The sequence below is a fragment of the Sycon ciliatum genome, chromosome 1 (genome assembly GCF_964019385.1).
Source record: "Sycon ciliatum chromosome 1, ocSycCili1.1, whole genome shotgun sequence".
In the NCBI taxonomy this organism is placed as follows: Eukaryota; Metazoa; Porifera; class Calcarea; order Leucosolenida; family Sycettidae; genus Sycon; species Sycon ciliatum.
In genome coordinates, this window is record NC_088643.1 from 91,025,418 (window position 1) to 91,040,663 (window position 15,246).

The following is a 15,246-nucleotide window of genomic DNA, read 5'->3' on the forward strand; positions in this document are numbered from 1 at the left end:
GTAGTAGTAGTAGTAGTAGTAGTAGTAGTAGTAGTAGTAGTAGTAGTAGTAGTAGTAGTAGTAGTAGTAGTAGTAGTAGTAGTAGTAGTAGTAGTAGTAGTAGTAGTAGTAGTAGTAGTAGTAGTAGTAGTAGTAGTAGTAGTAGTAGTAGTAGTAGTAGTAGTAGTAGTAGTAGTAGTAGTAGTAGTAGTAGTAGTAGTAGTAGTAGTAGTAGTAGTAGTAGTAGTAGTAGTAGTAGTAGTAGTAGTAGTAGTAGTAGTAGTAGTAGTAGTAGTAGTAGTAGTAGTAGTAGTAGTAGTAGTAGTAGTAGTAGTAGTAGTAGTAGTAGTAGTAGTAGTAGTAGTAGTAGTAGTAGTAGTAGTAGTAGTAGTAGTAGTAGTAGTAGTAGTAGTAGTAGTAGTAGTAGTAGTAGTAGTAGTAGTAGTAGTAGTAGTAGTAGTAGTAGTAGTAGTAGTAGTAGTAGTAGTAGTAGTAGTAGTAGTAGTAGTAGTAGTAGTAGTAGTAGTAGTAGTAGTAGTAGTAGTAGTAGTAGTAGTAGTAGTAGTAGTAGTAGTAGTAGTAGTAGTAGTAGTAGTAGTAGTAGTAGTAGTAGTAGTAGTAGTAGTAGTAGTAGTAGTAGTAGTAGTAGTAGTAGTAGTAGTAGTAGTAGTAGTAGTAGTAGTAGTAGTAGTAGTAGTAGTAGTAGTAGTAGTAGTAGTAGTAGTAGTAGTAGTAGTAGTAGTAGTAGTAGTAGTAGTAGTAGTAGTAGTAGTAGTAGTAGTAGTAGTAGTAGTAGTAGTAGTAGTAGTAGTAGTAGTAGTAGTAGTAGTAGTAGTAGTAGTAGTAGTAGTAGTAGTAGTAGTAGTAGTAGTAGTAGTAGTAGTAGTAGTAGTAGTAGTAGTAGTAGTAGTAGTAGTAGTAGTAGTAGTAGTAGTAGTAGTAGTAGTAGTAGTAGTAGTAGTAGTAGTAGTAGTAGTAGTAGTAGTAGTAGTAGTAGTAGTAGTAGTAGTAGTAGTAGTAGTAGTAGTAGTAGTAGTAGTAGTAGTAGTAGTAGTAGTAGTAGTAGTAGTAGTAGTAGTAGTAGTAGTAGTAGTAGTAGTAGTAGTAGTAGTAGTAGTAGTAGTAGTAGTAGTAGTAGTAGTAGTAGTAGTAGTAGTAGTAGTAGTAGTAGTAGTAGTAGTAGTAGTAGTAGTAGTAGTAGTAGTAGTAGTAGTAGTAGTAGTAGTAGTAGTAGTAGTAGTAGTAGTAGTAGTAGTAGTAGTAGTAGTAGTAGTAGTAGTAGTAGTAGTAGTAGTAGTAGTAGTAGTAGTAGTAGTAGTAGTAGTAGTAGTAGTAGTAGTAGTAGTAGTAGTAGTAGTAGTAGTAGTAGTAGTAGTAGTAGTAGTAGTAGTAGTAGTAGTAGTAGTAGTAGTAGTAGTAGTAGTAGTAGTAGTAGTAGTAGTAGTAGTAGTAGTAGTAGTAGTAGTAGTAGTAGTAGTAGTAGTAGTAGTAGTAGTAGTAGTAGTAGTAGTAGTAGTAGTAGTAGTAGTAGTAGTAGTAGTAGTAGTAGTAGTAGTAGTAGTAGTAGTAGTAGTAGTAGTAGTAGTAGTAGTAGTAGTAGTAGTAGTAGTAGTAGTAGTAGTAGTAGTAGTAGTAGTAGTAGTAGTAGTAGTAGTAGTAGTAGTAGTAGTAGTAGTAGTAGTAGTAGTAGTAGTAGTAGTAGTAGTAGTAGTAGTAGTAGTAGTAGTAGTAGTAGTAGTAGTAGTAGTAGTAGTAGTAGTAGTAGTAGTAGTAGTAGTAGTAGTAGTAGTAGTAGTAGTAGTAGTAGTAGTAGTAGTAGTAGTAGTAGTAGTAGTAGTAGTAGTAGTAGTAGTAGTAGTAGTAGTAGTAGTAGTAGTAGTAGTAGTAGTAGTAGTAGTAGTAGTAGTAGTAGTAGTAGTAGTAGTAGTAGTAGTAGTAGTAGTAGTAGTAGTAGTAGTAGTAGTAGTAGTAGTAGTAGTAGTAGTAGTAGTAGTAGTAGTAGTAGTAGTAGTAGTAGTAGTAGTAGTAGTAGTAGTAGTAGTAGTAGTAGTAGTAGTAGTAGTAGTAGTAGTAGTAGTAGTAGTAGTAGTAGTAGTAGTAGTAGTAGTAGTAGTAGTAGTAGTAGTAGTAGTAGTAGTAGTAGTAGTAGTAGTAGTAGTAGTAGTAGTAGTAGTAGTAGTAGTAGTAGTAGTAGTAGTAGTAGTAGTAGTAGTAGTAGTAGTAGTAGTAGTAGTAGTAGTAGTAGTAGTAGTAGTAGTAGTAGTAGTAGTAGTAGTAGTAGTAGTAGTAGTAGTAGTAGTAGTAGTAGTAGTAGTAGTAGTAGTAGTAGTAGTAGTAGTAGTAGTAGTAGTAGTAGTAGTAGTAGTAGTAGTAGTAGTAGTAGTAGTAGTAGTAGTAGTAGTAGTAGTAGTAGTAGTAGTAGTAGTAGTAGTAGTAGTAGTAGTAGTAGTAGTAGTAGTAGTAGTAGTAGTAGTAGTAGTAGTAGTAGTAGTAGTAGTAGTAGTAGTAGTAGTAGTAGTAGTAGTAGTAGTAGTAGTAGTAGTAGTAGTAGTAGTAGTAGTAGTAGTAGTAGTAGTAGTAGTAGTAGTAGTAGTAGTAGTAGTAGTAGTAGTAGTAGTAGTAGTAGTAGTAGTAGTAGTAGTAGTAGTAGTAGTAGTAGTAGTAGTAGTAGTAGTAGTAGTAGTAGTAGTAGTAGTAGTAGTAGTAGTAGTAGTAGTAGTAGTAGTAGTAGTAGTAGTAGTAGTAGTAGTAGTAGTAGTAGTAGTAGTAGTAGTAGTAGTAGTAGTAGTAGTAGTAGTAGTAGTAGTAGTAGTAGTAGTAGTAGTAGTAGTAGTAGTAGTAGTAGTAGTAGTAGTAGTAGTAGTAGTAGTAGTAGTAGTAGTAGTAGTAGTAGTAGTAGTAGTAGTAGTAGTAGTAGTAGTAGTAGTAGTAGTAGTAGTAGTAGTAGTAGTAGTAGTAGTAGTAGTAGTAGTAGTAGTAGTAGTAGTAGTAGTAGTAGTAGTAGTAGTAGTAGTAGTAGTAGTAGTAGTAGTAGTAGTAGCTTGCACCTTGGGCGCAGCACCAGTGCCGTGTTTTCTTCACCTCGTTGGCTTAGTGTTTCCCCGTCGCACCTTTGCATTGCTCTGGTGTTGTTTTTTCTACATCAGTTATCAACTGGCAATTGTTACCGATTCTAGCAATTTTGCATTATCACCCGCTGCATTTGCACCTCCAGCTTCCTTATGCCACAGTAGTATGGCTAAATGTTGCACATGCGGTCCTTCTGGGACATGCAAATCATGTGTTTGTGTCAAGAACAGTAGAAAATGTACGAACTGTGCGCCAAGGGCGAAGTTGAGGTGCAGGAATCTATCACCCGCAACCTGTGGCATGACTTCCGCCAGCCAGCCAATTGCTCCACCAATTAGCTCCAGTACGCAACGCAACACCGACCCTCCAGCTAGTTGCCCTGAACTGTCGACCGCAGCAACAGGGACAACGAGAGAGCCCCGGTCGTCTGATGTGGCCAACACCAGTGCTGAATCAAGCGTTCTTATCAGTGGGACATCGCCTGAACAGTCATTATTGCCAGGAGGAGATACAACATTGCTCTTGGCCGGTCTGGACGATTCTCAGCATAGTTTCGACGAAAACATATGGAACAGTCCGGCGGATGACATACAAGCTTGCTTCCAAGACGTATACAACGAATGTGTGCAGTGGGAGAGGAATCTGGTAATGATTCCGTATGGTTCAGCCGGGTCTTCGTTTGTGAATGAATTGGCCCGCTTAATATCAGCGTTTGCCGCTGACTCGCCACTTCGTCCCATCTCTTGGACAGCGGTAACGGTTGCGTGCCAGCTACTATTACAGCGACCTCACCCGGAGTCCCGGGCTGCTGAGAATGCAACCCACATCACGCGACGTATGAAATCGTGGTCATGTGGCAGGCTTGAGGACATCCTGGACGAAGCCAGGTGTATTCAAGCGCACCTACCCGCTGGGAAGCGTCGCCAGAAACTGCCTGATACAGTGAACGATACAACCTTCAGTCGACGAGTATTCGCAGGGAAGGTTCACTCTGCAGCGAGGATGGTGGGTGATGACTCACCTGGCTCAGTGCTCGGGATGGAGGACTCGGCCGGTGGTGACAAGACTGTGCGTGAGGTACTGCATGACAAGCACCCGTCTCCCTCACCGGCGGTTCCTGGCTCATTGGTGGCGCCGACCGACTCACAGCGGGTGAACCCAATACTCTTCGAGCGCATCACGCCAAGCCTCATCAAGTTTGTGAGCAGGTCCATGAAGGGCGCCGCTGGTCCGTCCGGACTAGACTCGGAGGCCTGGACCAGGATGCTAACGTGCTTCGGCCCAGCTTCCAACCGACTTTGCACTGCATTGGCGGATTCGGCACGCGTATTGTGTACTGCGAATATCGAGCCGAGTTTCATGGAGGCATTCACTGCCGCTCGCCTGATCCCCCTTGATAAATCCCCAGGTGTTAGACCCATAGCTGTTGGGGAGGTGTTTAGGAGGATTATAGGGCGAGCGATAATGAAGGTGATCGAAAGCGACGTCAGAGCTGCGACTGCCCCGCGCCAACTTTGCGTTGGCATGCCAGCTGCTTGCGAGGCTGCCGTTCAGGCAATGGCAGGGGTTTTTGGTCTTCCTGAAACCGAAGCCGTGCTGCTAATAGATGCATCTAATGCATTCAATTCTCTAAATAGGGATGCTGCCCTGCACAATGTTCCCGCTCTCTGTCCTGCTTTAGGTCAGGTGTTCAAGAACACGTATGGCGCGCCATGCCGCCTCTTCGTGGCGGGTGGGGGCGAACTTCTTTCCCGTGAGGGGACGTGCCAGGGTGACCCCCTTGCGATGGCCATTTACGCTGTTGCTGTTATGCCTCTCATAAACAAGCTTTCACACGAATGTCCAAACACCACCCAGCTGTGGTACGCTGATGATGATTCCGCTGCTGGCACCCTTCAAGCCGCATCCCTTTACTGGTCTAAGTTATTGCAGCTGGGACCCGACTATGGGTACCACCCCAATCCGGAGAAGACAGTTCTTCTCGTGAAGCCATCTCTCGAGCACGCAGCGCAGGAATTATTCGCTGGGACTGGGGTGAGAATTGTTACGGATGGTTGCATTTATCTTGGTGGCGCCCTTGGGTCTGAGAGATTCCTGCACACATTTGTATCAGGCAAGGTTGATAAGTGGGTTCGCCAAGTCGAGCACCTTTCCGAACTCGCCACTACTCAGCCACATGCTGCATATACTGTGCTTGTGCGCAGCATTATTTCGCGCTGGCGTTATTGCCTTCGGGCCGTAAATTGCTCTCCCGACCTATTTACTAGATTGGATGATGCAATAAATAATTCCCTGCTGCCTGCCATTGCTGGTGTGTCTCTAAGCAGTGACGATCCCCTTCGTCAGCTTATGGGACTTCCATGCCGCCGTGGCGGGCTAGGCATCCCCCCAGTTGCACCATTATGTGAGGGTGAGTATTCGCAGTGTACCGAAGCCGTGCGCCCAATAATTGAGGCAGCCGTGCCACAGCTTGCTGCCGATAGCACGCGAACGGCTGCGAGCCGGCCAGATGCAGCTGAGGAGTTGGCCGAGGTCGAATTGGCGGATGAGGAATCGTCCAAAGAGGCAGTGGAGCGGAACTCAGTAACTAACATCAACAACGTGGAAGCTATGCCGCTGAATTCTGGGTCGGTGGATATTGTCTCTGCTGACCGGGAGCGCGGTGATGTTCGTTCTCTGGATGGAGGTGATGCGTCAGAGATTTGGCTCTCACTGCGTCCGCCGCGTCACACAGTCAACAATGAAACCGCTGATGAGTCTCTCACCTCATCATGGCTTCCGCACCGGCCACCGTCAGCTTCAATGGAAATTCCGTCACGCGATGCTAGCGTTAGCGAGGCTGTGATGGAGACTCGCCAGCGTTTAAGAGAAGGCAAGAAGAAGAGAGACGCTAGGGACATAGAGATCCTGGCCACAGTACAGGATCACCTGACGCCAGACCAGCGATTCTTGGTGGAGATAGCTGGTGAGAAGGGCGTGTCCTCCTGGCTGACTGTTGAACCAAGGTCCGCCCATGGCACAACACTTAACAAATCAGATTTTCGAGATGCTGTGGCGCTTCGGTACGGTCTACCGCTTGATGGTCTTCCAACGAACTGTGTATGCGGAGCTAACTTGTCGACTGACCATGCCATGGTGTGCCCTTGTGGTGGCTATCCCACCGCAAGGCATAATGAGATACGTGATCTCATCGCTGAACTACTCAGAAGTGTAAGTCCCGATGTGGCAATCGAGCCCAACCTTCTCCCATTTGGTGGTGAGACATTGGCATGGTCAACATCTAACCGATCCCAGGAAGCGCGGCTTGACGTCAGGGCTCGTGGCTTTTGGACGCGGCAGCAGGAGGCCTTCTTCGATATCCGGGTAACGCATCCCAGGGCCACCTTGCTGTCTCGTGAAAAAGCCATGAGCCAATTGGAGCGCAATGAGCGGGAAAAAAAGCGGCATTACGCAGAGCGAGTGAATCAGATCGATCGGGGCACATTCACCCCTCTGGTATTTGCGACCAACGGCATGATAGGGAAGGAGTGTTCCGTGTTTTTGAAGGCATTGGTTGGCCGTATTCTAGAGAAAAATGCTGATTTGGTGTATTCTGTTGTTGTCAATCATTTGCGATGCCGTTTGTCATTCTGCCTACTTCGCTGGTGTATCACCTGTTTACGTGGCTCTAGGTCCTCCTATCGCTCTAAGCGCTCGGCGAGCTTTGTGAATGACTGCCGTGTGCTCTCTAGGGCATAGTTTTTCTTTGTCATCATCTCGTATAATGTCAAAATGTGATCTAAAGTTTGTTTTCCGGTGTCCTGAAGTTTTTTCTTCTGTATGAATCTCGGTTTCATTTCTGGCGGTGTTCAAGCAGTTCTGGTTTGGATGTTTTCTTTCCTCTTCTTTCCCCTTTTTCATGTATAAACATTGCTGTTGCCATTAATATTTGTTATCTTTCTATTTTGTTACAATTTTGCTGTTCGCCTTTTGAATTCATTGCCCTCCTTGCATTCACATCTTCATTGCTTTGTGCTTTCAATAAAAACACATTTCAGTAGTAGTAGTAGTAGTAGTAGTAGTAGTAGTAGTAGTAGTAGTAGTAGTAGTAGTAGTAGTAGTAGTAGTAGTAGTAGTAGTAGTAGTAGTAGTAGTAGTAGTAGTAGTAGTAGTAGTAGTAGTAGTAGTAGTAGTAGTAGTAGTAGTAGTAGTAGTAGTAGTAGTAGTAGTAGTAGTAGTAGTAGTAGTAGTAGTAGTAGTAGTAGTAGTAGTAGTAGTAGTAGTAGTAGTAGTAGTAGTAGTAGTAGTAGTAGTAGTAGTAGTAGTAGTAGTAGTAGTAGTAGTAGTAGTAGTAGTAGTAGTAGTAGTAGTAGTAGTAGTAGTAGTAGTAGTAGTAGTAGTAGTAGTAGTAGTAGTAGTAGTAGTAGTAGTAGTAGTAGTAGTAGTAGTAGTAGTAGTAGTAGTAGTAGTAGTAGTAGTAGTAGTAGTAGTAGTAGTAGTAGTAGTAGTAGTAGTAGTAGTAGTAGTAGTAGTAGTAGTAGTAGTAGTAGTAGTAGTAGTAGTAGTAGTAGTAGTAGTAGTAGTAGTAGTAGTAGTAGTAGTAGTAGTAGTAGTAGTAGTAGTAGTAGTAGTAGTAGTAGTAGTAGTAGTAGTAGTAGTAGTAGTAGTAGTAGTAGTAGTAGTAGTAGTAGTAGTAGTAGTAGTAGTAGTAGTAGTAGTAGTAGTAGTAGTAGTAGTAGTAGTAGTAGTAGTAGTAGTAGTAGTAGTAGTAGTAGTAGTAGTAGTAGTAGTAGTAGTAGTAGTAGTAGTAGTAGTAGTAGTAGTAGTAGTAGTAGTAGTAGTAGTAGTAGTAGTAGTAGTAGTAGTAGTAGTAGTAGTAGTAGTAGTAGTAGTAGTAGTAGTAGTAGTAGTAGTAGTAGTAGTAGTAGTAGTAGTAGTAGTAGTAGTAGTAGTAGTAGTAGTAGTAGTAGTAGTAGTAGTAGTAGTAGTAGTAGTAGTAGTAGTAGTAGTAGTAGTAGTAGTAGTAGTAGTAGTAGTAGTAGTAGTAGTAGTAGTAGTAGTAGTAGTAGTAGTAGTAGTAGTAGTAGTAGTAGTAGTAGTAGTAGTAGTAGTAGTAGTAGTAGTAGTAGTAGTAGTAGTAGTAGTAGTAGTAGTAGTAGTAGTAGTAGTAGTAGTAGTAGTAGTAGTAGTAGTAGTAGTAGTAGTAGTAGTAGTAGTAGTAGTAGTAGTAGTAGTAGTAGTAGTAGTAGTAGTAGTAGTAGTAGTAGTAGTAGTAGTAGTAGTAGTAGTAGTAGTAGTAGTAGTAGTAGTAGTAGTAGTAGTAGTAGTAGTAGTAGTAGTAGTAGTAGTAGTAGTAGTAGTAGTAGTAGTAGTAGTAGTAGTAGTAGTAGTAGTAGTAGTAGTAGTAGTAGTAGTAGTAGTAGTAGTAGTAGTAGTAGTAGTAGTAGTAGTAGTAGTAGTAGTAGTAGTAGTAGTAGTAGTAGTAGTAGTAGTAGTAGTAGTAGTAGTAGTAGTAGTAGTAGTAGTAGTAGTAGTAGTAGTAGTAGTAGTAGTAGTAGTAGTAGTAGTAGTAGTAGTAGTAGTAGTAGTAGTAGTAGTAGTAGTAGTAGTAGTAGTAGTAGTAGTAGTAGTAGTAGTAGTAGTAGTAGTAGTAGTAGTAGTAGTAGTAGTAGTAGTAGTAGTAGTAGTAGTAGTAGTAGTAGTAGTAGTAGTAGTAGTAGTAGTAGTAGTAGTAGTAGTAGTAGTAGTAGTAGTAGTAGTAGTAGTAGTAGTAGTAGTAGTAGTAGTAGTAGTAGTAGTAGTAGTAGTAGTAGTAGTAGTAGTAGTAGTAGTAGTAGTAGTAGTAGTAGTAGTAGTAGTAGTAGTAGTAGTAGTAGTAGTAGTAGTAGTAGTAGTAGTAGTAGTAGTAGTAGTAGTAGTAGTAGTAGTAGTAGTAGTAGTAGTAGTAGTAGTAGTAGTAGTAGTAGTAGTAGTAGTAGTAGTAGTAGTAGTAGTAGTAGTAGTAGTAGTAGTAGTAGTAGTAGTAGTAGTAGTAGTAGTAGTAGTAGTAGTAGTAGTAGTAGTAGTAGTAGTAGTAGTAGTAGTAGTAGTAGTAGTAGTAGTAGTAGTAGTAGTAGTAGTAGTAGTAGTAGTAGTAGTAGTAGTAGTAGTAGTAGTAGTAGTAGTAGTAGTAGTAGTAGTAGTAGTAGTAGTAGTAGTAGTAGTAGTAGTAGTAGTAGTAGTAGTAGTAGTAGTAGTAGTAGTAGTAGTAGTAGTAGTAGTAGTAGTAGTAGTAGTAGTAGTAGTAGTAGTAGTAGTAGTAGTAGTAGTAGTAGTAGTAGTAGTAGTAGTAGTAGTAGTAGTAGTAGTAGTAGTAGTAGTAGTAGTAGTAGTAGTAGTAGTAGTAGTAGTAGTAGTAGTAGTAGTAGTAGTAGTAGTAGTAGTAGTAGTAGTAGTAGTAGTAGTAGTAGTAGTAGTAGTAGTAGTAGTAGTAGTAGTAGTAGTAGTAGTAGTAGTAGTAGTAGTAGTAGTAGTAGTAGTAGTAGTAGTAGTAGTAGTAGTAGTAGTAGTAGTAGTAGTAGTAGTAGTAGTAGTAGTAGTAGTAGTAGTAGTAGTAGTAGTAGTAGTAGTAGTAGTAGTAGTAGTAGTAGTAGTAGTAGTAGTAGTAGTAGTAGTAGTAGTAGTAGTAGTAGTAGTAGTAGTAGTAGTAGTAGTAGTAGTAGTAGTAGTAGTAGTAGTAGTAGTAGTAGTAGTAGTAGTAGTAGTAGTAGTAGTAGTAGTAGTAGTAGTAGTAGTAGTAGTAGTAGTAGTAGTAGTAGTAGTAGTAGTAGTAGTAGTAGTCACATCCTTTATTGCTGAACCAAATTGTAAACCATCCGAGGAAGAAGAGAAAGCCATTAAAAATAAAAAATAAAACAAAAAAGGTTATTGTACCATGCCAAACGGCTATTATTAAGTCATGTACCAATTGTAATACATGACGTAGTATAGTAGTCAAGCACCTACAAAATACTTTGCAGGATAATATTTAAATTGCCTAGCATGCCTACAAATCCGCAGAGCATGCCAATGTTAAATAGGCCAACATATGAATATCGAAGGCGGTTACATGGACAGAAGGCGACATTGGTAGTAGTAGTAGTAGTAGTAGTAGTAGTAGTAGTAGTAGTAGTAGTAGTAGTAGTAGTAGTAGTAGTAGTAGTAGTAGTAGTAGTAGTAGTAGTAGTAGTAGTAGTAGTAGTAGTAGTAGTAGTAGTAGTAGTAGTAGTAGTAGTAGTAGTAGTAGTAGTAGTAGTAGTAGTAGTAGTAGTAGTAGTAGTAGTAGTAGTAGTAGTAGTAGTAGTAGTAGTAGTAGTAGTAGTAGTAGTAGTAGTAGTAGTAGTAGTAGTAGTAGTAGTAGTAGTAGTAGTAGTAGTAGTAGTAGTAGTAGTAGTAGTAGTAGTAGTAGTAGTAGTAGTAGTAGTAGTAGTAGTAGTAGTAGTAGTAGTAGTAGTAGTAGTAGTAGTAGTAGTAGTAGTAGTAGTAGTAGTAGTAGTAGTAGTAGTAGTAGTAGTAGTAGTAGTAGTAGTAGTAGTAGTAGTAGTAGTAGTAGTAGTAGTAGTAGTAGTAGTAGTAGTAGTAGTAGTAGTAGTAGTAGTAGTAGTAGTAGTAGTAGTAGTAGTAGTAGTAGTAGTAGTAGTAGTAGTAGTAGTAGTAGTAGTAGTAGTAGTAGTAGTAGTAGTAGTAGTAGTAGTAGTAGTAGTAGTAGTAGTAGTAGTAGTAGTAGTAGTAGTAGTAGTAGTAGTAGTAGTAGTAGTAGTAGTAGTAGTAGTAGTAGTAGTAGTAGTAGTAGTAGTAGTAGTAGTAGTAGTAGTAGTAGTAGTAGTAGTAGTAGTAGTAGTAGTAGTAGTAGTAGTAGTAGTAGTAGTAGTAGTAGTAGTAGTAGTAGTAGTAGTAGTAGTAGTAGTAGTAGTAGTAGTAGTAGTAGTAGTAGTAGTAGTAGTAGTAGTAGTAGTAGTAGTAGTAGTAGTAGTAGTAGTAGTAGTAGTAGTAGTAGTAGTAGTAGTAGTAGTAGTAGTAGTAGTAGTAGTAGTAGTAGTAGTAGTAGTAGTAGTAGTAGTAGTAGTAGTAGTAGTAGTAGTAGTAGTAGTAGTAGTAGTAGTAGTAGTAGTAGTAGTAGTAGTAGTAGTAGTAGTAGTAGTAGTAGTAGTAGTAGTAGTAGTAGTAGTAGTAGTAGTAGTAGTAGTAGTAGTAGTAGTAGTAGTAGTAGTAGTAGTAGTAGTAGTAGTAGTAGTAGTAGTAGTAGTAGTAGTAGTAGTAGTAGTAGTAGTAGTAGTAGTAGTAGTAGTAGTAGTAGTAGTAGTAGTAGTAGTAGTAGTAGTAGTAGTAGTAGTAGTAGTAGTAGTAGTAGTAGTAGTAGTAGTAGTAGTAGTAGTAGTAGTAGTAGTAGTAGTAGTAGTAGTAGTAGTAGTAGTAGTAGTAGTAGTAGTAGTAGTAGTAGTAGTAGTAGTAGTAGTAGTAGTAGTAGTAGTAGTAGTAGTAGTAGTAGTAGTAGTAGTAGTAGTAGTAGTAGTAGTAGTAGTAGTAGTAGTAGTAGTAGTAGTAGTAGTAGTAGTAGTAGTAGTAGTAGTAGTAGTAGTAGTAGTAGTAGTAGTAGTAGTAGTAGTAGTAGTAGTAGTAGTAGTAGTAGTAGTAGTAGTAGTAGTAGTAGTAGTAGTAGTAGTAGTAGTAGTAGTAGTAGTAGTAGTAGTAGTAGTAGTAGTAGTAGTAGTAGTAGTAGTAGTAGTAGTAGTAGTAGTAGTAGTAGTAGTAGTAGTAGTAGTAGTAGTAGTAGTAGTAGTAGTAGTAGTAGTAGTAGTAGTAGTAGTAGTAGTAGTAGTAGTAGTAGTAGTAGTAGTAGTAGTAGTAGTAGTAGTAGTAGTAGTAGTAGTAGTAGTAGTAGTAGTAGTAGTAGTAGTAGTAGTAGTAGTAGTAGTAGTAGTAGTAGTAGTAGTAGTAGTAGTAGTAGTAGTAGTAGTAGTAGTAGTAGTAGTAGTAGTAGTAGTAGTAGTAGTAGTAGAGTTCGTCCTGGAGTTGGCCCGTATTGTCCGTGGATTCGCGGAGGGAGCTGGCTGGCGCCCCATGGCCTGGAAAATGGTCACCGTTGCCTGTCACTTACTGCTCCAGAAGCCTTTGGGCTCTGGCAACGGCAGTGACCTGGCCAAGGTGCTGAGGGAGCGCCTGGTGTTGTGGAGAGCTGGCCGGGTTCAGGAACTCCTCGCAGAGGCCCGCTGCATCCAGGCCCATCTGAAACCCAGGGTTGGAGGTTCGGTAGGGGATGACAGGCGCATGCCCGACACCCAGTTTGCCAAGTTGGTCTTTGATGGCAAACTACATTCAGCGGCCCGTGGTCTCTCCGATGAGGCTGGGGGTGGAGTTCTTCGACTGGATGATGTTGTTGACGCCACAGGGGACAGGACGGTCATGGATGTCCTGAGGGAGAAGCACCCTGCGCCTGCTGACCTTGTTCCGGAGTGTGAGGTTGCTGGCGACCCTGTACAGCCTCGTGCAGCTATATTTGCTGGACTTACAGCCGATCGGATCAAGAAGGTCTCCCGAGTTGTTCAGGGTTCCTCTGGGCCATCCGGTGTCGATGCCGATGGGTGGAGACGAATGACGACGTGCTTTGATGCTGCTTCAGACCAACTATGCAGCGCCCTGGCGGCTGCTGGCCGGCTGATTTGTACGGAGCGGACAGCGGATGGTGAGATGGAGGGTTTCACTGCTGCGAGACTGATTCCCCTTGACAAGCGCCCTGGGGTTAGGCCCATTGCCGTGGGTGAAGTATTCCGGCGGATCATCTCACGAGCCATTATGCAGATTGTGGAGACGGACGTTGTCGGTATCACCGTGCCGCATCAGCTGTGTGTGGGCGTACCCTCTGCCTGTGAGGTTGGTGTCCATCACATAACATCACGTTTCGCCCAGGATGATGTGGAGGGCGTATTGCTGGTTGACGCCAGCAATGCCTTTAACAGCGTTAACCGTTCAGCAGCTATTTACAACATCGCCCGTACTTGTCCCGCTATGTCACTGATCGTGGGAAACACCTACCGAGAACCGATCCGGCTTTTCGTGACGGGTGGTGGTGAGGTTCAATCTCGTGAGGGTACATGCCAAGGCGACCCAATCGCCATGGCTATGTATGCACTAGCCATCATGCCACTTATCCATCGACTGCAGGAGCTTGTCCCAGATGCTGAGCAGTTATGGTATGCTGATGACGATTCCGCACTGGGACGTCTTCGTGCTCTACGCAAGTACTGGCGGAGCATCAGCAACCTGGGTCCGGTGTATGGGTACTTGCCCAACCCCACGAAGACGGTGCTCGTTGTGAAGCCGGAAGTCGAGGTGGAGGCCCGGGATCTTTTCCGGGATACCGGCGTCTCTATTCGGACGGACGGCGCTCGTTGCCTGGGTGGTGCCTTTGGCACAGTCGAGTTCCGTCGTGAGTCTCTGGATCAGCGGGTTCAGGGACTTACAGCCCAGATGAATCGCTGTGGAGAGTACGCCATTACCCAGCCTCATGCCAGCTACGCCGTTGCCGTAAGATCCCTGGTGCCAAGGTGGAAATTTCTATCACGGGCCATGGAGTGCGGTCCGGGGGTGTTGGCACCCATTGACAGCAGTGTGACTGACAAGTTGTTACCTGCTGTCACCGGCCATCACTTCTCGGACGACTCCCCGCTGCGGCGTTTGCTGTCTCTGCCCTGTCGACGTGGTGGAATTGGGTTGCCAATCGCCTCTGTTGTTGCAGAGCATGAGCACCAGCGTTCCCTGCGTGCGACTGAGCCCATGCGGGATCTACTCCATCGCTCTCGCACTGAGCCTCAGAATATTGGAGCATCTCGAGATCCTCGGCCTGGGGATGACCATCCCATCCTCGCTGCCCTTGCCCTCGCACGGACTCGTGCTGTTGCCATGCGGCGGGAGAGGGACCGCCAGGCATCGGATCTGGCTGCTGCCGTTTCTCGTGAGCTATCGCCCCCGCAGCAGTTGTTAATCGAGATTGCGGGTGAGCCCGGCATATCGTCATGGCTGACGGCGGACCCGATGTCCCGGTACGGCACCGTGCTGAATTGTAATGACTTCAGAGACGCCCTCTGTATCCGTTACGACCTGGATCTCAGGGACACCGCGGCAGCCTGTGTGTGTGGTCAGCCTGCCGTGCGGGATCACATGTTTGTATGCCCGACCGGCGGCTATCCTGGTGCGCGTCACGACAACATCCGTGATCTGCTCGCGGAGGTGTTGGTTGATGTCGCCCAGGACGTTGAAAAGGAGCCTAGGCTGGCGGCCATGCATGGGGAGGATCTACCCGGACGCCAGCTGAATCGCCAGGACGAGGCCCGAGCGGACATCCGAGCCAGGGGCTTCTGGACAAGGCAGCAGGACGCCTATTTTGATGTTAGGGTAACCCACCCTAAGGCGTCTGTGCTGTCTCGTTCAGAAGTCCTTGGCCAGCTCAGGTCTCACGAGCGGCGTAAGAAGGCCGAGTATGGGCCACGGATCGTCAACATCGAGCGTGCGTCATTTACGCCGCTTGTGTTTACGACGCAGGGCCTGGCGGCACCGGAGTGCGCGAAATTTCTATCGACGTTGGCGACATACCTGTCCAGGCGTCACACCGATATCCCGTACTCCATCCTCATCAACCGGTTGCGGGTACGCATCTCATTTTGCTTACTTCGGTGGGCCGTCACCTGTTTCCGCGGGTGCCGGGCCTCGTATCAGCGGCGTCGCCAGTCGTCTTTCCTGGTGGAGTGCCGGCAGATGGGTGGCCGATGAGCTGTTGCCATGGCAAGGGGCTGCTGAGACGCCGGCTTGGCACCGGGTGGACTCGCTGCCGATGGTACGGTGTAGGATGTATGTACAATGTAGGTACTTCACTCTGTTGTCATTTGTCTGTCTATTTGTTGAATTGGATAGGTGTACGGACAGTTCTCCACAATGCATGCACATCCATTCATAACATTCATGACAGGTAATTTATATTGACATTGGCTTAGACTTGCATACATGACGGGACCTGTTACTTTAATTTTCACTTTGAGTTTAAAGTTTTCTTCTTTTGACATTGGATTTGACATTGGATTTGACATTGGATTTACTAATTGATTTGACGTTATTTAAAGGAGTTTTCTTTTTTTTTAATTGAATTGATCTTCAATGATTTACGATTTCACGTTTCCGCTATTTTGCCCGTAAAAGAGGCTTGTCACT

The 15,246-nt window shown here is 43.4% G+C and overlaps 2 protein-coding genes across 2 annotated transcripts in view; one reads left to right on the top strand and one right to left on the bottom strand.

Moving 5' to 3' along the window:
- Positions 1 to 15,246, bottom strand: part of LOC135806417 (nucleolar protein 14-like) — a 70,361-nt gene that overhangs the window by 52,868 nt on the left and 2,247 nt on the right. The window lies entirely within an intron of this gene.
- LOC135807214 (uncharacterized protein DDB_G0271670-like) lies at positions 8,704 to 9,717 on the top strand (the record flags this gene model as incomplete). The annotated part of the gene is made up of 1 exon (XM_065321224.1): positions 8,704 to 9,717. A coding segment is annotated over one exon (1,014 nt), but the record flags the coding sequence as incomplete, so codon positions are not given.